The following is a 20,982-nucleotide window of genomic DNA, read 5'->3' as shown; positions in this document are numbered from 1 at the left end:
CGTCTGACTGTCCTATCCCGCTGGGGACAATTTCCAATAAGTGTTCTTCATTACACGCCCCCGGGGATATCCCCCCCCCCCGCCCACCGGGCGCTCATCTGACGCTCCTGGCGCTCTGTTTCGTCTCCAGATCGACGTAGTGTCGCTGTACCTGCTGTTCCTGGTGCAGATGACTGCCTCCGGGCTGCAGATCGTTTTCACCATCGACGAGGTGAACCTGGTACAGAACCTGGTGTACTACGTGGAGAGGGCTTACCGGACACCAGACTTTGGCATGTGGCAGCGCGGCAGCAAGTACAACAACGGATCGTCCGAGCTGCACGCCAGGTGGGGGAGAGGGTCACAGGGATGGTGCAGAGACGAGGGCTTAGTTGTGTGGGTAGGGATACTTGAGAGGCTGGTGTCGGCAATACGAATTATCGATGATAGTGCCTGCGATCCAACAGCCAGATCATATATGTAGGTGTATATAAAAGTGTTGTAACGACAGTTGGCTCAGGCACGCGTCATGCAAGTATCATTTCGATATGCCGTTTTCAGTCTCGACTCTTGGATTCGTCAGGCCCGCATTGTTTGGAATTCCACTGAATTTTGCTCTGCCTAGAAGTATTTTTGTTCGTCTATATCCAAGTTCAATCGGTCTGACTTTTCCCCTCTCGCCGCAGTTCGATCGGCCTGGCCAAGTCGGCGCTGGAGGCGGTGAACGGCTGTAATCTGTTCGGAGACCACGGCAGTTCCCAGTCGGTCGTCTATGTCGATATTGACGCCCACAACCGCAACCGAACCATCTTCGAGACGCTGCTGCCGAGAGAGTCCAGCTCCACGGTACGCAGCGAAGGGGCAGTGGGAAACGGCGCTGGGTGTTACGGCGGTGATCAGTCAATGTGATGAGGTGAAGTAGAGTTAAAGTAACTATACGGTGTGATTAATTTATTTGAAACTTACGAGTGGGAGTGTTTAGCTGATGTCAGTATTAGAATTGGTGTATTTCGTGTGTAATATTTGCAGCGTTTGCTGAATTTGCTATGGCTGCATCAGGTGATGAATGGCCTGACAATCTCTCTCACCCACCCTCTCCCCTCTCTCCCCTCTCTCTCTCCCCAGTCGAGCGACATGGCTCTGATGATGGCCATCTCGTTCCCGGCGTTTGGCACTCACGACCAGCTGCTCTACTCCAAAACAAAGTCGAAAATTGTGCAGAAGCTGCGCGGGAGACACGGCTTCAAGCGGTTCGCCCGTGACGGGTTCGGGACGGTACTGGAGGACAGCTCGGAGCGCTTCTACAAGGACAGCACCGTTCAGGTAGTGACGGGATAATGGAAGGAGGCGCTAGGATACCTATGTGAAGATGATTTGAGGGACAGGCTAGGATGTCTGTGGCAATGATGTAGAGACTAACTAGAGACCATTGAATACGTACGCGAATGATGATGAGCAAGAGTAGCTGTTCTAGTGATATGATTTATGGTGTCATGATAGACCGTAAAAGAGAAAGCGTGGTACCATGGCCATAATTATGTTTTATTCGGCTGTAGAACCCATTAACTGCAGATCATATCAACAGACGACGTACATTTTTTTTCTTTTGGTCCCCTCTCTGCCATGAGTATAAGAATTGCCTATGTTTTATTTCATGAAATGCGGTTGCCATTTATGCAGTACCATTACTTTTCAGACAGAAGATAGTCCCTTTCCGAAGTCACGAGCCGAGTTCAGTCGAAGACAGCGCACTGATCGATTCCCCTGCACCCTGCCCCGACCTCCCCCGCGCCCACAGAACTTTGAGTGACTGAGCTGGACTCAGTCGAAGACAGCGTACTGACCCGTCCCCGGTGCCCTGCCCCGTTCTCTCACGTCCACAGAAGTTTGAGCGTATCGAGAGCGAGTGGCCGCTGTTCTACATGTACATGATCATCGACGGTGTGTTCCGGAGTGACAAGAAACAGGTGGATGAGTACAAACAGCTGCTGAGGCCGCTAATACACTACGACAGACGCACAGGTACGGATACTGCACGGCGGCTGTCGAACGGGGACTGCACGTTGGTTGTCGTAGTGAATTGTACCTTAGCTGTCGTCGTGAGCTATACGGAGCCCGGCTGTCGTGAGCTGTTCCTTAGCTGTCACTAGCTGTTCGTTAGCCGTCGTCTTGAACTGAAGGTTCTCTATCGGCTGGTGTGTGTAGGGTGAATTCAGCGCGTGTGGTGGCGGGTCGGTCGGTACGCGAGGAAGTGTGGTATTCGCCGGCCCTGGGTCACGGGTGGGGGGTGGGGGGGGGGGAGTAATGTTTATGCTGGTTGGGGTATTGATGAGCACAAGGAATGGGACGATGTTTTAAGCACTGCATCCGGCTAGAATCTATATGGATTTTACACGGTACCTTTGTTGATTCAAGCATGAATCGAGTTATTTTTATGGGTAGTAATGGTTTTGTTTCTGACATTGGGTGGGTGCATGCTTTGTCAAACACACATTCGCAAAAAGAAACCCGATGCAAGTTCGGGACCTTTCGTTTGCCCACATTGCGTTTGTCATCCGATTTACTCATGCATGACTGAGATGTTCGTAGGTACTGGCGGGAGGTAGTGATCTCTTTTTAGTTAATTGTGGACAGAGTGTGTTTGTCTTGTCTGTTTTGTGTTGTCTGTTGCTTGTCTTGTCTGCCTTTACATACGGCTTACATTGCATATAAACCAGCTGTGATAGAACATGAGCGCTAGAAAACACTATCAATGTGGTGGTATTGCACACCCGTTGTTTCTAATGGGGACATTCGTATGTTTGCAGCTGCATTTGCTAACGGTACTAATTGGTCTCACCGCTGCTTCAGTTAACAACACAGTAGTCTATCATGTAGTCTTGCTCTGTTGGTACATACTGTACCATGGGTGTTTTGCATATCAGTCAGTTTTATGCTCCCCGTTTCGCGCCAGTTGCTGTCCGGCTTGGCTTTGTAGTAACACCTTTCGGTGATTTTCAGGGGAAGATTCGTTCGGCGGTAAGTTTTCTGACTACTGTAACCTACCTATCTTCCCAGCCTCGGCGATGTTTTCCCTACGTTTCTTTACGAACGCACCCTGGCATGATCGAACACACGCTATTGTGTCCAGCCGATAGCATGCATATCGGTGGTCTATTTGGTGTTCTGGTGGTCTGTGAATGGTCTCTGTCCATTTCAGTCTCTTGGTGAGTTTCAAAGGTTTTCGTTTCAGGCTGTCGCACTGTTGATATGCATGACAGAGAAGTTTACTTCGGTGACTGATGACTAGCTGAGTAAGCATTTCAAACATTCGAATTTGTTGTTTATTGAATGAGGCAACTCTCTGCAATAAACGAACAGACCATTATGTTGAGTGCACAGTAGGTACATACGGTCATGCTCAGGTATGCCCCCACGGAAACGAGTGGATGCGAAACGCAGGCACGAGATCTTGTTGCGGAAGCTAGAAATGAAAATGAACGTGGTAACTTCCCCAGTAAGCAACATGATGGTCAAAAGAGACATGGCATAATCCGCATTACAGGAAGGTCTGGAACGCATGTGAAAGAAACACTGGATGACTCGTAAAACACACGCAGTTACGACGAACACACGAGTGCGCACATGACTCGTAAAACACACGCAGTGACGACGAACACACGAGTGCGCACACCGGGCGCTTGTCGGGTACATGTTGTGCATCACTGGGCGCTAGTAGTCGGTAAGCAACACATAGGTGGCGCAGAGATACTACAGATCCAGAACATCACGTGCAAACCGTCGGCGACCCCGAGAGGACGGTGGCAGCTCCCGGTCTGAGCGAGGGGTGGTGAGGGAACGCGAGCACGGGTGACAGGGAGTCGGGAGACACACCGGTATATCAGTAGGCTGTCGGTCAGGGGAGTGCGTCCCTGATTCAAGGGCCACAGCTGGAGGGGTCGCCGGGGGCGATGAGGCGGCGTTTGCAGGATCTGGCTCTGGACTGGGGCCCTGCGAGGGGGGCGGGAGTGACTCAGCCCCGTCGGTCTGGGACGGTGGTGTGCCAGTCAGCGAAGACTGAGCAGTGCCAGGTCGCAGCTGTGGGTGGTGCAGACCGTGATCGGCGGGGTGGGGCCTGGGCGCGGGAAGAGGAACAGTAGGTGTCGTGTGCGCGAGGGGTACAAACGAGCGCAAGAACTTCCGATTGCGTAGGGTCATCCGTCGTGATCCGTCGAGCATGATCTGGTATTGCCGAAACGGCAATGCGGCCACCACCACTCCACGGCGGTCCCAGTTTCGAGGGTGGTTGCCCGACTGATTTTGAACCAGCACATGCTGGCCAGCTTTTAGTGGAGGCAGGTCCTTAGTGTGTGCTTGCAGACGCTCATGGTCACGAGAGGTGCGCTTGGCTAGTGCTTTCTCCCTCCAGCATGCGACATCTTGCCACGTCTGGCTGAGATCCTTGTGGTTACGTAGGGGGGGCTGCAGCGGTAGCCCTGGGAGGAAGTCCCGCAACTGTCTCCCGAGGACTAGCTCAGCTGGGGACAAGCCGGTGTCTCTGTCAGGGGTGTTGCGGTGCTGCAAGAGTGCGCGAGTGAGTTTCACAGAGTCGAGGGACCCATCAGCAGTGACGTTGTCCCGTATGAGGCGTTTGGCCGTTTTCACAGCGACCTCAGCACGGCAGTTCGCGTGAGGAAAAGCGACCGATGTGAGGCGGTGGTGGATCCCGTGCTGAACGAGGAAATCCTTTACCTCTTGGGCCATGAACTGAGGCCCACCATCACTTGTGAGTGTTTCGGGGACCCCCAGACCGCGGCAGAGTTCCATGAGGACGTCTTTTAGGCTGATGCCGCGCCAGATCTGAAACCAATTGCTGAATCGGTCAACAACGACGCCGTATGTGTTCCCCATGTACGTGAAGTAATCGGCAGCCACGTGTTGGAAGGGATATTCCGGCGTGGCTGGTGGGATAGGCGGCATGTCGGCCTGTGATGGCGCATGTCTGTTGCAAGCCGCGCAGCGTTGCCGGACCGCTTCAATGTCCTGGGACATGTGGGGCCAAAACACGGAGCGTTCCGCGCGTAGCCTCATGCCAGTCACTCCCTGGTGTGCGGCATGGAGGGTGTCTAGGACACGGGACCTGAGAGCCTCGGGGATGACAGGTCGGCCGTGGAAGAGAAGGACGGGCCCCGACGTGCTGAGGTCGTGCCGGATGCGCCAAAGAGCGCGGAGTGGATGAGGGAAACCATCCGGACACGCAGGGAATGAGGTGTTTGCCATCTGAACTGCCTGGCGGATGATGCTGTCTTGTTCCGACGCCCGAGATAGGGTCGGCCAGTCGATCGGCTGCAGTGCTGGCGACACCGAGCACAGAATGTCGGAGTCGTCTTCATCACCTGGATCCTGCGGGCGTGCCATTAGAGAGAATAGGTGATGGAAAGAGTAGTCCTCATCGACCACAAACAGCTCGTCGATCTGTGACTCGACCAAGCTGTCATCGGACCCCTCGCGCTGTTCTCTCACACCATACCTCGAGAGAGCGTCGGGGCCTCCATGGAGGCGACCCGGGACGTGGACCAGAGAGAAGGACCAGCCGAAGCTTTTCTCCTTTAGGCGTCTCAGCCTAGGATTGTCTATGCCGTCCAGGGAACGGTCGCCGAAAATACCCAGGAGAGGTTTGTGGTCGGTTCCCACCACCAGTTGGTCACAGCCGAGTGTGAAGTATTTAGTTTTTTCGAGGGCATTGGTGACGCTCAATGCCTCGCCCTCTGTTGGGGAATAGCGACTCTCGGCGCTAGAGGTGAACCGAGACCCGACGCCACACACACGCCACCCAGCGGGGCAGCAGGTCGGCTTGAGTTCGGTGCAGGTACAGTGTTTTTGAAGGAGGACGTACCCGAGTCCTGTTTTACACCAGTCCGTGAGGATGCACGTGGGCTTGGCGCGGTCAAACGACTGGATTCCCTTCTCCACCTCCCGAGCGATGACCTCCCTGGTGTTTCGGAACAGCTGGTCCAGAGTCTCGTCCCAGTACCAAGGACAGTCCTTCTTAAGGAGGGCGCGGAAGGGGAGGAGTTTAGGCTGGGTGGCATAGAAAGCCGACACTTGATTGACCAGAGCCATGAATGATCGCAGGTCGGTCACCGAGGTCGGCGTCGGAAACGACCGAATAGCCTCCGTGTGGGACGGCAACGGTCGGACGCCGTCAGGGCCCAGACGAAAGCCGGCCCAGTCCACGGTCTTTTCACAGAACACGAACTTGTCGCGGTTCTGGAGGATGCCGTTTCGGCCACAGAGCGTCAGATACTCCGCCACATGTTGGAACATGCATCGAATCGTGGGCTGGTACAGGATGGAGTCGTCGATGACCCTGTCACAAGACTTCACATTCAGTGTGACCCGATCGAATCGGTGAGTGTAGGCATCTCCGGAGACCTTGTACCCTTGAGGGACGGTTTTGTAGCGGTACCTGCCCCATGGTGTCAGAAAGGTCGTGAGGTGGCGGTCCGATTCGCGAATGGCGACGGAGTGGTAGCCGTTGAAGGCATCTGTAGTGGTTTTCCACTGATCCGCGGGCACGGCCATGGCTTTTTGGAAAGGGGGCATAGTGGGATGCGTCTGACGGATGCTGGCCTCGTTGAGGGCCTGGAAGTTGATGGTTCGGCGGGGCTCGCCGTTGTGCTTGCGGGTCACTACCATTCGTGAGCACCACGTGACTGGCTCGTTGACATCTACTTTTTCCAGTACCCCCATGGCGACGTCCCTGTCAAGGTCCCGACGCACCCTGTCTTCCCAGTGTAGGGGAACGACAGCTGGTGTGTACACGGCGTGAGGGGTCGCGCCAGGCTTCACGGCGAACTCTAGGGGTGGGCCGTGCATGAGGGGGAGGGGCTGGTGGCAGCAAGTGTTAAACGTGGATGACGCGTAATGGTCGAGCAGCAGCTGCTTCAGGGCAGGGATGTCAGCATCGGTGGGGTTATCTGGCAGAGGTGGCGGCTCGGGTGTCGGAGCGCGGCGAGGGCATCCGCATGGTGCCAGGTCAGGTGCAGACGGAGCCGAAGCAGCCGGCTCGGTGTCGAGCGCGGAGACAGCTCCTGGTTTACCCGAAGGTGGGTAGGGGAACTCGGAGGAAATGGAGCCCAGCGCCTGGAGTGCACGGGCAGAGAGGTACAGTGCAGTCAATTCCTCCGCCACATACACAGCCTCCAGCGTAGACGCCGACCGGCCCCCGTTACTCACTTGGATGGTGGCAGGGAGGGTTCCCCAGATCGTAAGTCGGGCCCGGTTGGCGGTCGAGAGCGTGATACGTGACGGCAGCAAGGACGACCGCCGCACACCTAGGGCGCTGAGGGTATCCGGGCCGCAGCAGGTCACTGTGGCACCCGTGTCAGCCACTGCCACGCACGTAACTGGTGGCGGGACCGCGACACTGTCACGGGCCCGGTCGGTGCATGGGAGGCTGGCCACGTCGACTTGGACCTGCACCGGCAGACGGTTTGATGCTGGGCCAGCGTCGGCGATGGAGCTGCTGCTCGGTTCCAGGAGAAACCGGGAGCTCAGCTCTAGGAGAGTGGCGTCAATCTCATCTGCTGTTTCTCTACGGGCGGGCTGACGAGGCCGGTGTTGGCTACGGCAAACAGCTGGCAGATGGCCACGACGACCACAGGTGCAGAGGTGGTTGGCTGCCTTACACTGGCGACGGTGGTCGTGGGCAGCCTCCCCACAGTTGCGACAGACTGTGTGGGATGCCTGGCCGCTTGGCTGTGGCGGTGCGTTGGTGCGGGGTCCAGAAAGTTTCAATTTTTGATACGATGAGCGAATCCGACCCAGTTCTTCACTCTGGATAGCTTGCTGGCTCCGTTTGGCGGTTTCCTTCGTCACTGCATACTGCTCGGCCGCCGCAAGTGTAAGCGGGGTTTGAGTCAGCAACTCTGATTGCACCTCGGTGTCGCACAGGCCCGACAAGAACTGGAATAGCACCATCTCCTCCTCGAAGCTTACTGCCCGGTCACAACGACACTGTACGACCAAGTGACACTGTCGCGCCACCTCACGCAGCCTCGCCGCGAACTGCGCCACGGGCTGACCGGGATCTTGCTTCATCCGCTGGAGCTTGAGGATGTGGGATAGCCGGTTCTCCGGTCGCACCATGAGGTCTGCGATATGAGTCAGGAGTTGTTGCTCACTCAAGGATGTGAGTCCAGCACCAAATCGGGCGTACAACAGGCTGTACGCAGGCGAAGGCAGCGCCTGCAAGACAGTGTCTGGGTCATCGCCAGATATGCCGGCCCTTCGCTTGTAGGTCGTGAGCTGCTGCCTGAAGACCCCCAGCGCCGTGTCTGTTACAACACCATCTGGCGAGACCTCCAGTGTTGGTAACTTGGCCTTCTCAGGGGCGGCAGCAGCGGTTGGTGGGTGCGACGCTGTCTGATGCATCTGAAGGAGCTGGATGCCCACTGACCCGTCAAGCGCCGGAGTCTGGAACCCACAGTTGGGCCAGGGGCACTGCATCTGAACAGGAGTGGCCATAGCTGTAGTTGCAGGCTTGTCGGCTCGATCAGATAGCAAAACTTCAGTGGAGTTGCCTCATAGCTGAGTAAGCATTTCAAACATTCGAATTTGTTGTTTATTGAATGAGGCAACTCTCTGCAATAAACGAACAGACCATTATGTTGAGTGCACAGTAGGTACATACGGTCATGCTCAGGTAATGACATTACAGTATTTTGTGGTTTTGAGAGCCCGGTTGTTTATGCACATCAAGCTGTAATTCAGTGACCGCAAAACAAACCGGAGACCTTAGCGGAAAACAGGTGTTGACGGTTTCTGGTTATTGTGGTGAACTGGGCTAACGCGATGCCCTGTTTTTCGATCATTTACAGAGTTTGCAATTATTTAAAAGCACCTGAATGCTTGAATGTCCTATTGAAAGCACCGATGTGCGTTTTTCTTGTCCCTCCTCATCTCTCTTTTTCACGCCACAATTATTTTATTTTTATTGTTTTTCTGGATTCCTCTAAAACCATAATGAAAAGCGGTGTTATCTCGGCAGTCGTGACCTTTGAAGCCTAAACTGTTGGAACGAAGCCAAATGTGCGGGCGCACTTCAGATAAGCCATTTTAATTTGGAGCGTTGCTTATCTTTGTTTGCGGAACACAGTGAGCTGTTTGATTTTACGCGGCAGGGTGGCAAGCTGAACTATATTTTGGACCAAAAAGACGATTGAAATGTCTCGCTTTAATACCCTTCTGAAAGACAACGCATTGTTTTATTCGCAGCACTTTGCTTCACATATTCGTCGTTTGAGTTGGCTATTTTTCTGCACTAGCTGAAAGAAATGGGAAGCGGTAGAGTATTTTAAAGTAATGCCGTTCAGGCCATACGGTACCGCCACATAAATACACAGCATCGTTTCTACACCAATATAGTGAAATCATGTCTTTGTCTGATAATCACAAATTAACTAAATGCAGAAAGTTTTACCGTCTTTCAGGGATGGTCTGATCGGAACGATGTGAACGTCTGTGTTGTTGGCAGTCCTGTAGTTGGCGACCTTACCCTGAAATTTGTGCTTATTCACGTTGTTGGATTCGTCTTAGTTAGACCCCAGTTGGCCCCTTCAGTCTCCTCGCATGTTTTTAGAATTGCTTAAACCATCGAATTGTCATGCCGTCCATCGTTTGTTCTCGGAATGCTCCCCGTTTTTAGGTAGTGAACCTTCATCTGACCTTGACCTCTGTGTTCACCGCCATTACAGCGGCTTCCAGTAAGTTTCGATCACTGAGGGTTATGACGGCTCCGTGATCTGCATGGACCTTTCCATCACGCAAACAGATGGAAAGTAAAAGTCAAATTATATGTCAAACGCTAGCGAATTTCATGCATGTTTTGACAATTAACACGCTAATCTGCACACTGCTCAAGACGGTTCCGCTATGCACATTGCACCGATCATTCCGCTTTTCTACTCATCTTTGCACGGGAATATTGCAGTGGATATAATCCTGTTTGCGCATTGTATGGAAGGAATATCATATTTACTGTATGTCCGTCATTGCTTATCCCTAGCTTTATGTATGCTTCTAATGTGATTTTACCACCTGCTAATAATTTCAGCAGGTCTTCAAAATTACGGCGTTTGTTTGCAGAGACGAAGTGTCGCTAAGCTGGTATTAACATCGTATTTTTATGCTAACGACGCAATATTTTGAAGTTTCACCAAGTGCCGGATCAATGTTGGGTGGATAGCAGTATTCAAGCCAGCGTCTCTGCTCATTTTTTCGAATATATGACCGGTAGGTGTGGTTCACGATAGGCAGAGAGCTGTGTGCTTGTGTCGATTCGTCTTGATCGGTATCCCTTTATCTTACATTTAACCGTACAATGACTCAACTGCAAACAACACTTCTCAGCGTACTTTTTCAATCTTTTCATGTATAATGCATATTTGTTTGTAACACCATGGCCCGCCGTTCCCTTTTCTCCCTCTCCCCTTCTCCACGCGCCGTGTCTACACTCTATCTCTGTGCGCCGCAGACCCGACGCTGCCGCAGTACTATTTCGTGCCGTCGGAGCACCTGAGTGGCGAGCGGGCCGAGCCGGGCAGCCAGCCGCGGTTCGCCAGCGCTGTGGGCGGCCCCGGCGACCTGTTCCTCTGGGGCCAGGCCATGCTGGTGGTGACGGAGCTGCTGCTCGAGGAACTGGTGCACATCAATGAGATCGACCTGATCCGGAGGTACCTGCCGTCGTACAACCGGCCGCGCCGTACCACGCGCTACTCGGCGTTCCAGGTGCGTGGGGGGCGGGGGAGTGGAGGGGGGACGGGTGGAAGGGTGGAGAGGGTGGACAGGTGGACAGGTGGAGAGTAGGTCTGAAGGCGGAGGACTTGTAAGGTGGACCGATTTAGTGACGGAGATCGGCAGGAGTAAGCGGCGCAATGTGTTCTGGTGCTTTCCGTCAAACTCTCGGGGTCTACGGGGATGTGATGGAGTTATTGGACCAAGCATTCCCTTTGTGGGATGTAGTGCCGTTTAGTAGTTCAAGAAGTAGTTTCTTCAAACAGTAGTGCACTGTTGTTGATGGTAAGTTCAAGTTAGTTTTTTTCTGGCATGTCTGTTGCTGTACCATTTCACTCAAGACGACCTTAGATGGGTGTAGAAGGGTGATTTGGTGTTGGTTTGGTCGTCTTTAAAATATGAGTTCGGTATCGAACAAGTCGTTAACGATTAGCTCGGTGAATGTGCCTTGGTTGTAACCACTCTATCTGGAAATCGTTAGGAATGAACTCTTGTCAAAATTCTTAGTCTTGAAGTTTTTCAAAGTTTTGGGCTGCTGATTACCGGTGGAAATTTCTGAGGAATTCACTTGCAGTGCGAAAAACGCATACATTAGTAAAAAAGGTTTGTGTTTTGTGTGCTAAAGGCTTAATGCAGCGACATAAGATGCATTGCTATGTTTTGCTTGGTTTCGTCATTGCGTTCACCGTGCAACACGGGTGGGCAAAGACTCCTATAATGGCGCATTCTTGTGTAAAAGCTATAGCGTTTATGTACACAGCAATATGCCAAGTGACGTAATCGCTTACAGTTATATCACGCTGTCAACAGTTTACACGCCGCTATTGCCACGCCACAATTTTCCCCGTTGTGTGTGATTTTCAACCCCCGAGGCCACCGCAGCGACTCCCCGTATTCGCTCCGTCTCTGTCTGTCTTTCTGTCTCCCACATACCGGCCAGTGGTCCGTTTGACACCGGCGAGGACCCTCCTGTCGGCAGAACCGAAACGAGGTAACGCCACCGCCCGCAGGGGCGCCCCCCGCCTGTGTCCGCTCTGCATGATACCCAGACCAGTGTCTGCCGCACCGTCAGCTTACGCGCGCGTCTAGCTGAGGTGTCTGCTGGCTGTCCTAGCATACGGAGACCCAGGCGCCTCCCTGCTTCAGAGCCCCGCCTCTGGTGACTGACACACATTGTGGTAGTGGAGGATCTATTACACCATACTGCAGCAACCAGGAGCGTACAAGCCTGTGGGCATCTCCGCCGCCTAGGCACCTATTCACCGTCCGTGATTACTTATCTACCGCCTCTAGGCACCCATGTGAGGCCTGTAGGCACCCATCAAACGTCTGAAGGCACCCATCCTCGATATTGTACAGTCTGTCCATCCTATCGGCCTAGTAGTGATTTGCCTCGCTCAGGCATCCCGCCCGGCCCGGCCCGAACAGTAGCAGTAGATTGGCAGATGGCTCAGCCCAGGACTGCGGAGGTAGTAGTGATAGCATGCAGACGTAATGCCGTATTTGAGACGGAGGCAGGAGTGGCAGGACGAGACTGGCAGACCCCCGGCTCACCCACGCTGTGCGACCTATGCAACAATGACTGTCGTGCAATAATGGAGACCGGTCTGTATGTGTGTGTGCGTAAACTGTGGCTGCGTGTGCGTGTGCGTTATATGTATGTGCGTGTGTCTGTGTGTTTGCGATTAGAAACTCCTGCTCACTGGTTTTTAAGGCAACTGACAAAGCGTTTGTGTGCGTTTCAAGGCTTGTTAGCAGTTAGCGGGATAGTACCTTTGTAGAAACCAAGCGGAAGAGTCTGTTTCAGCTACTAGGGTCCACCAGGGCTCTGTGATTGCTGGACGGAACCCGTGTGTATGTGTGGTGACTAAAATCTGACTTACCAGTTGGAGGGCGGATCGTTGATCATGCCTCGCCCGTGGCGATGTGCGGTGCCTTGATGTTTTTACTTGTACATATGGATGTATCGGTGTACTGGCCGCAATCTTTGTCATTCTGGAATCGCTTTGAAACTTCAGGGTATCGTGGAGTAGAATTTTAAAGTGCATTTGCTGTATGTTAAATGGTGCTCGGGGTACGTAGTGGCGCATGTTTGCTACATGTACCATATTCTGCGCCACGGCAGTGGGCACGATTGTTCACCCTATTGCTACGGCTGTATGCGACCCGCTCTGGCGTGACCGGCAATGTAGGAGCCGTATTTGATTGATTTGGCCAGGTCTGACCTAAGCTAACTTTCAAGATGTATCCAGTGCTTAGATGTAGCCTGACGAACATTTGATGTGTTTTGATGTAATATTTGACGCGAGGAAAACTTGTGACATTTTCGGTGTTGCTGATGGTACTGATTGCTACTTTCAAATGCTGACAATGGAGTTGGTAAAAATATGCGGGACGTAATTTCAAGTGACCTCACTTGGTCCACAGGGCACTGCCAGTGACCTGGAGATCATCTCACCAGACCTGACCTGACCTGACCCCCAGGGCACGGCCAGTGACCTGGTGGTTCAGGTGGCACTGACGCCCTGACCTGACCCCCAGGGCACTGCCAGTGACCTGGTGGTGCAGGTGGTGCTCGTCGCCGAGTCCCGCCGCCTTCAGGCCATGCTGGCCACTTACGGCATCCAGTCTCAGACGCCCAAGGAGGTCGAGCCCGTCCAGATCTGGTCACAGAAACAGCTGGTGCAGGCGAGTCGCACTCCCGGGCGAGGGAGGGATTGTCAGCACATACCGGTTGGTCGTTTCTTTCAGAGGCAGAGCTCGACAGGCCGGCGTTGCAATTCATTTTTTTTACGGTCCATTCGCCAGCGTGCCTAGCTGAACTTAGATATGATGTGAATGGAGCGATGCGATTTCGCGAGTGGGCTGTCTTTCACCCGTACATTACTCTTAACTCCGCCAAACTGCTTTCTTGCAATTACTGATGTGTAGCTTCAATTCATTATTCTCTCTCAGTACCTACTCTTTATTTCGGTATCCGTTGAGCTCTAACGGTGTGTTTGTGATCTCCTGCAGGTGTACCGTAACCTGGGCGTCAACTGGAAGCTGGGTCTGGAGGGCCGTCCGCCCCGGCCAATCGGAGCTCTCGGCACCAGCAAGGTAAGAATCGAATACCGAAAGTTCCCTCGCGTGAAAGGCCAGTAAGATAAGAATGGGACGGGATCAGTCAGAATGTTAACATGACAGCCTTTGATAACAATGTGGTGATCAGAATGTCTATCAAATTGGTTACGAGTTTGTATTATATTCTCATCTTTAGATACGCGTTTTCCTCATTTGTTCCACACCTCATTCGGCCGCCGTTCTTCCCCGCCAGGTGTACCGGATCTCTGGCCAGACGGTGCTCTGCTACCCTCTGATCTTCTCATCTGCCCCCCCCCAGATCTTCAGATCTTCTGACCCAGATTCTGATCTTCTGGTCTGCCCCCGCCAGGTGTACCGGATATCTGGCCAGACGGTACTCTGCTACCCTCTGATCTTAATCTCATCTGCCCCCCCCCCCAGATCTTCAGATCTTCTGACTCAGATTCTGATCTTCTGGTCTGCCCCGCCAGGTATACCGGATCTCTGGCCAGACGGTGCTCTGCTACCCGCTGATCTTCGACAGCACCGACTTCTACCTGAACCACGATATGGCGCTGCTCATTGACGACATCAAGTCTGAGATCCAGTTCGTGGGCCGCTACTGGCGCCTCTCCGGTCGGCCCACCTGCTGTCTCATCATGAAGGAGACGCACATGAGGTAGGACATCGTGGAGATGCGCATGTGGTGGAGTGTCGTGAATGAAACCAAGATGAGGTGGAGTGGCTAGTCCCAGTTTACACGGGAGGGTTTATTCCTATTTATCGCTTGTTTGTCAACTTCTACGGGCTGTTCAGGGCTGGTCTAGTGATGCTCCAATAGCCACACACTGGTGGTCACACACAATGGCCCTTTTTTAGTTCATCAAATTTATCACTGAGCCCTAGACCTTATCACTGTATCTGACTGTATACGCCCCTGCCTCCGCGCAGGGACACCAACTTCCGTAAGATGGTGGACCTGCTGGCCATGCTGAAGACGGGCTCCTGCGAGGGCGTCAAGGTGCGCGTGGGGCGACTGCAGAACCTCATGTCCTCCTCGTGCACCGGTGAGTCGGCAGGCCACCTAGACAGGGACGGCAACGGGGTGCCGGTCAGACGAGCGAAGAGCTAATGTGGACTGTGTGTCTAGCCTTCTCGGTACCATCTGAACATACAATCACAAAGTTACGTTTTGTTGTTTGTTGTTGTTTCTTTTAGTTGTGTCAGAAAGATGGCTTTAGCAAAGAGTCACGGCAGGGGCGTAGGCAGGGGGGGGGGGGCCACTGGGCCATGGCCCCCCCCTTGGGCGCCGAAGGCGCCCTCCAATCGCAAATGCAATTGTAATAGAATCGAATCGAAAAACAATCGCAACTGGAGGGCGCCCAATCGCGAATGCGTTTGCAGGGAAAATACGGTTGGAGGGCGCCCTCGGAGGGCGCCATTCCAAATACGCACTCCAAATACGATTGGAGGGCTCCCTTGGGCGCCCTCCAACCGCATTTGTAGGCTAAAGCTTTCTAAGCGTAGCGGTAGTCGCCTATGTAAGCCTGTTGATCGCTGCCCTCCTACCCACTGGCGCCCTCATTTGATCGTTGTACTCCTACCTATTGGCGCTCTCTGGTAAACAGGCGCCCTCTCACCCGAAGGCGCCCTCCTGTAGGTCGCCACCTTGCCCATACAATGGTGCCCTTCTGCTGGTCGGCACTCTCATAATTATTGGCGCTCTCCCACCAATTGTGCCCTCGTGAAATTTTGATGGCCGCCCTCCTCCCTTTTGGCACCCTCTTGTTGAGTGCCACCCTTCTAGCCATTGCATGGCGCCCTCTTACCTATTGGTTCCCTAGTCCCTCCTGTTGAATGTTAATCGGGGCCCTTCTACCTATTGGCGCCCTCGTGTTGATCGCCGCCCTCCTAACCAATGACGCCCTCCTGTTGATCGCCGCCCTCCTACCCACTGGCACTTTCCTGCTAAATTGGCGCCCTCCCCACAGGTCCCCTCCTGTTTAATGTCATCCTCTTGGGCAAAGGCACTCTCCTCACCATTGCCACCCTCCTGTTGAACTTGATCGTCACCCTTCCACTCATTGGCGACCTCTTGTTGATCGCCACCTTCCTATCTATTGGTGCTCTCCTGTTCCTTGCCGCCCTCTCACCTGGTGGCACCCTCCTGTTGATTGTTGATCGGGGCCCTCCTACCTATTGGCGCCCTCCTGTTGATCGCCGCCCTTCTACCCATTGGCGCCCTCCTGCTGCTTGCCACCCTCCTACCTATCGGTGCCCTCCTGTCGAAACTCGGGATGTTGATCGGGGCTCTCCTACCTATTAGCGACCTCCTGTCGATCGCAGGCAGCCCTTCTACCTATTGGCGACCTCCGTTGATCGCTGCCCTCCTATAATTTATCTACTCCTTTGGCATGTTTCCCAACTTAGCAGTTCTCTTGCACATATTGATGTCTTTCCTGATTTATCTACTTTGTTCATTTGTGGCCTGTGAAAACTGCCACAAATGAACGTGCATTCAGCATAATGAATGAAGCATACCAAAACTGTCTACGCTCTACCATGCATAAAACACGTCTTTGGTCTTAACGGATTGATCTTACTTTACATGCATCATGACATCTATTTTATATGGATCACGATTAAGTATTGTCAACAGGTTCGGCTGCAACAGCAGGCATCAGTTTCAGTGATTGAAGCTGGTTATTTAGGTATTCAACACTGTAATATGCATCTGTGAGAAGGCCATGAGGGCTGGTCGAGGTAATTTGGATGAGAAGCCCGAGGAGGCTAATCAATCTCATGAGGAACAGTCCTGTTATGGTTCACCTATCTTTCTGTTTCTGCCGCCTTCTCGTTGTGCGCTTGTGTTTACGCACCTCGCGCTCCGGTATCAATCCGATATGGTGGTCTGGTGTGTATGCCACCGCCAATAAACTTTTCTGCATCGTCACCCATGGGCGAAGCTTCCTATACAGTTTGTGTGGCACCGGCCCCACCAAACCTTAGGTATTTTTACACCTTCAAATTTGGTAAAAGAGCGAGAAGAGCTTTGAACAGTGAGCACGTAAAATATGTGCCTAAAAGGCGGAGGAAAAGGTTGTTTTCAAAAATTTCGCGCGCCTTCGGCGCGCACAACAACACTTCTTTAGTAGGAACTTATAGCCAATCACTTCCAACCTTTTCGTCACGTGTCAGAATAACCCGCGCCAGGACATTTCTTCAGACATGCGGTAGAAAAATCCCATATACCACTACGCTACGAGCTTCCGTTTTTTCCTGTTGGGGGAGGGAACTGGGTGAGCGGGAGGGGCACACCTTTTGGTACATTACTCTTACACGTGCTTTATAAAATGCAAACCATAGTCGCTAAAAGCAAGGTCATCAGGCCATGTCGAGTGACCTAACTTTAAAAAAATGTTTTAAGCATAGTCACTTAAGCTGAGCGGGTGACTTGACCTTTTGTGACCTGGAGTAAAAACAAAATACACACGATGGAAAATCAATGCAGCATAACCTATACCAAGGTACGCAAAAAAACTGGTGGCGTAGTAAAAAAGGCCTCCCACCCCTCCCCCCTCCGCTGAGCGATCGTTAAGGATTTTTATCTCGCGAACGTATGGCGCCCTCCTTGGGTGAGGTGGCGCCCTCCAAACCCTTGGCCCCCCCTTCGCGATTTTCTAAATACGCCGCTGAGTCACGGCTAAGGTCTATTAGAAAGGAAATAAGGTCCGACATCGTGTAAACTCGTTCGACCCCTAAGCCAGAAGAGATGATAGCCATGACCGCCTCACTGTAAGTCACCTCACTGACAACGGTTTTCCGCGCTGCCCCTCAGAGCACTTGGACTTTATGGACGCCGCTGAGGACTGGGGCGTGGAGCCGGAGCCGTTCCGGGAACTGGCCAACAAAACGGTGGGCTACCAGAGCCTCACCGACATCCCGACGGCGACCATCTACAACGAGACAGAGCCGCTCACCATTCAGGTTAGTGGGGGAGGGGTTACTACAGAGACCATCTACAACGAGACGGAGCCGCTCACTATTCAGGTCAGTGGGGAGGAGGGGGAGGGGGTACCGACCGAGGTCCCGACGGCGACCATCTACAACGAGACAGAGCCGCTCACCATTCAGGTCAGTGTACCTTGGAGTGTACAGTGATGTAGCTGCTGCTATCCTCCCACGTAGAGACTCAGCGGGTAAAGGCTGGACTGAACATCCGCCTTTAGACGTGATGCACGGCTTCACTCCAAAAATAAACCTTTGTTGCTATCATGTTCTGTCTAATGTGCTCCTAGTTTCTCCCTTCGGTGAGCTACACCTGTGTCTGTGACCTGAGGACTATGACCACTTGTGAGGCTGTGACCAGTACCAGCTGTGACCTGTGACCGACTGACCGAACACCTTTCTTCGGTCACAGGAGCTGCAGCACAAGTCTGACCACGAGCTGCAGCACATCTGGCGGGGTATCACCACGCTGCGCGGCCGGAGCTACATCCTCAAACTGCTGCTCGACCGGCACGGGCCCGACTATCAGCTCGAGGGTGTTACTGGTGAGTGGTGGGGGAACGGGGCGGGTCGGGAGGCTGGTGGTGAGAGGATGTGAAGGGGTTCAGAAGAGGGTGAGAAGGGCTTTGCTATTAGTTGATTTAGGGACGGAACAGATATGGGCAGATAAGCTTCCGTCTGCTTTTCTCCGGTGTTAGTAACACGGCTTTTTTCTCTGTTGCTTGTTTGTTTTCATCAACAAACTATTATGAAGTTGGCAAACAAGAGGCGGATTCTGTGAATTACTGGGACGCTTTATTCTTTATGTTAGGTGACACATTCTTAGATAGATATTTTGTGTTTGTCCGCCATTGAGTCTGATTGTGTTCACCTGTCCACGCTGCCGTTTGTGTTTGGTCAGTGCACCAGCGACTCGTTCAGCTCAACAGTGAGGCAGGCACGCTGCGCTGCTGGTCAGTGCTGCGCTTCTGCAGCAGCCTGCTGGGCCGCGTGGTGGACAGCATCAGCCCCTACCTGACGGCCATACTCGTCTCCGGGAAACAGGTCAGTCTCAGACCTCTGAAACCACTCTATAGACAGCATCAGCCCCTACCTGACGGTCATACTCGTCTCCGGAAAACAGGTCAGTACAGGAACCCACAGCCACACCTCAGACATCTAACCCTGAAACTACTCTGTCTAAACTACGGATTAGTCAGAGAGAGAGAGAGCATCAGAACAGAACTACTCAATTAGCATCTCATGCTACTTTCCTCACTCGCCCCCTAGCTACCACGCATACCGTCTTACCCCTTACCCCTCCCCCTCCCCTCCCTCCCCCAGTTCGCTATCGGCGTGATCGGCCAGCCGGAGGTGGTGATTGACAAGCCGCTGACTCCGGCCGAGATCGAGTCGCTGTTCTTCGGCTCTGTGCGTCCGCTGGACGTGGTGCAGGCGGTGCTGCAGCAGGAGCTGGTCCTCTGCAGTGGACGGCTCATCCTCACCCGGCCTGACCTGTTCGCCGGCATACTCACCATCAGGATCGGGTGAGCTGCTCACTATACTCTTCATACTCACCATCAGGATCGGGTGAGCTGCTCACCAAACTCACCATACTGACCATCAGGATCGGGTGAGCTCACAATACTCACCATCAGGATCGGGTGAGCGGGATACGGCGGAGGTGGGGCATCCTGGTGAAGCTAGCGTGAAATACCGTGATATGTAAGTGAGTTGGACGGAGTGGGAGCGTGGCGTGGGGATGAGATGCTAGGAGCGGAGGCTAAATAAGTCTCCAGTCCACGCAAGGGCTTAGAGTGCTGATTGGCGAGAACTGAATGCATCACTTTTGTCTCGTGGCGTTGACATACCGGTATGAACCAGCGAGATGGTATCTCCCTGAGTCTGATGCTACCCCTGTGCGGTACAGTGCGGGCTGTAATGTGCTGCGCGGCTCTGTGACCGTGTACCGTTTCCCCTATACAGCTGGTTCCTGCAGGCCATGGAGCTGTATAGCAGGATCGAGGGCCGCGAGCAGCCCATCGCTGAGATGGCGCCCAGCGAGGTCCGCGCGCTCCTATACAACGTGCTCTCGCTGGACAGCAACTCCTGCAACATCAGGTGGGGAACTGCTGTTTGTAGTCTGACTTCAGGACTGAGGAGCTGCTGCCCTGCAACATGTTCGTGAAGAGACCGTCAGATGGGGATCTGCAATACCTTGTCAGCGGTTCATTTTTGGCAGCAAGCTGCCCAGTATAAGGGTATATTTATCAGGCAGTGGTAATTCTTACAGTGGATGCCTTGCATAATGCATTGCAATGTTACACGTTTTGTCGAATCACGTGTACTTTCATATAACTATCGCTAACAAAGCTGTCATCCCAATTAGGTTAATAAACCATCTGACCCTTGCTAGTCTGCCAAGCTCAAGCTCGCCCCCCCCCCCCCTCCTCTCTCCCTCTGGCAGCATCACGCCGCGCCAGCAGCGTCAGATTGACGGCTGCCTGGGCCGCAGTCCGCGCAACCTGCACAGCTCTGTGTGGTTCATCCTGGGCCGCACAGCCGGCGGCCTGACGATCGGCCAGCGCCACCTGCCCCAGTCGCCCACCATCACCGACATGACGGTCGGCGAGCTGCGGTTCGCCATCCTGGTGAACGATATGCTGGCCCAGTGTCCGCAGCCGGAGCTCCGGCAGATCGTGGTGCAGGTGCGGACGCGGCGCGGGGAGGCCTCCCAATGGAAGACTTCCTCTGAAGGGGGCTTTTTCGAGGGGGGCGGGGGTCGGATTGTTGATGGTTATCTGTTCGTAAAAAAATTGGCTGTACAATCTGCTGCCTTTATAACTTAACCTTTTTTTCCTATGCGCATCCTGCACTTTTTCCACACGCGTACGAATCCCTGTCCTTAACCCTTCTTACGACCCTGAAGACCGACTGATAACCTCCCCTCCCTTCGACAGCTGATTGCGCTGATAGCCACCATCCTGGAGCGTAATCCGGAGCTGAGTTTCCGCGGCTGCATCGAGCTCTCCCAGATGGTCGACGAGGCGCACCGGCTCTACCTCAAGGTGAGGTGTGACATTGGCTGTGTGGTGTGGGACAGATGGGGAGTCGCAGACGGGACACTGACAAAAGAGCTGGGGCATTCCACGATAGATCGTACCAGGCCCGTCACCC

The 20,982-nt window shown here is 53.5% G+C and overlaps 1 protein-coding gene across 4 annotated transcripts in view; it reads left to right on the top strand.

Annotated features, from left to right (window-relative positions):
- The window catches only part of LOC122383033 (probable phosphorylase b kinase regulatory subunit beta), a 56,257-nt gene that overhangs the window by 24,228 nt on the left and 11,047 nt on the right, over positions 1-20,982 (top strand). For 2 of the 4 annotated variants that reach the window (XM_043369091.1, XM_043369090.1), the window contains 17 exons: positions 131-327; positions 666-825; positions 1,105-1,302; positions 1,863-2,001; positions 9,717-9,725; positions 10,496-10,749; positions 13,297-13,443; positions 13,771-13,854; positions 14,310-14,497; positions 14,770-14,885; positions 17,657-17,805; positions 18,239-18,371; positions 18,728-18,870; positions 19,150-19,352; positions 19,792-19,926; positions 20,273-20,513; positions 20,766-20,873. In XM_043369091.1, coding sequence (XP_043225026.1) covers positions 131-327; positions 666-825; positions 1,105-1,302; positions 1,863-2,001; positions 9,717-9,725; positions 10,496-10,749; positions 13,297-13,443; positions 13,771-13,854; positions 14,310-14,497; positions 14,770-14,885; positions 17,657-17,805; positions 18,239-18,371; positions 18,728-18,870; positions 19,150-19,352; positions 19,792-19,926; positions 20,273-20,513; positions 20,766-20,873 — 2,604 coding nt within the window. Of the gene's footprint in view, positions 1-130; positions 328-665; positions 826-1,104; positions 1,303-1,862; positions 2,002-2,979; positions 2,998-9,716; positions 9,726-10,495; positions 10,750-13,296; positions 13,444-13,770; positions 13,855-14,309; positions 14,498-14,769; positions 14,886-17,656; positions 17,806-18,238; positions 18,372-18,727; positions 18,871-19,149; positions 19,353-19,791; positions 19,927-20,272; positions 20,514-20,765; positions 20,874-20,982 lie in introns of all 4 variants that reach the window. The other 2 variants (XM_043369093.1, XM_043369092.1) reach the window with 2 other exon arrangements.

Source organism: Amphibalanus amphitrite, unplaced genomic scaffold (assembly GCF_019059575.1).
Source record: "Amphibalanus amphitrite isolate SeventyFive unplaced genomic scaffold, NRLGWU_Aamphi_draft 000153F_arrow, whole genome shotgun sequence".
Classification (NCBI taxonomy): domain Eukaryota; kingdom Metazoa; phylum Arthropoda; class Thecostraca; order Balanomorpha; family Balanidae; genus Amphibalanus; species Amphibalanus amphitrite.
Note: the sequence above shows the minus strand (reverse complement) of the source record. Positions and strands in the feature narration are given on the sequence as shown.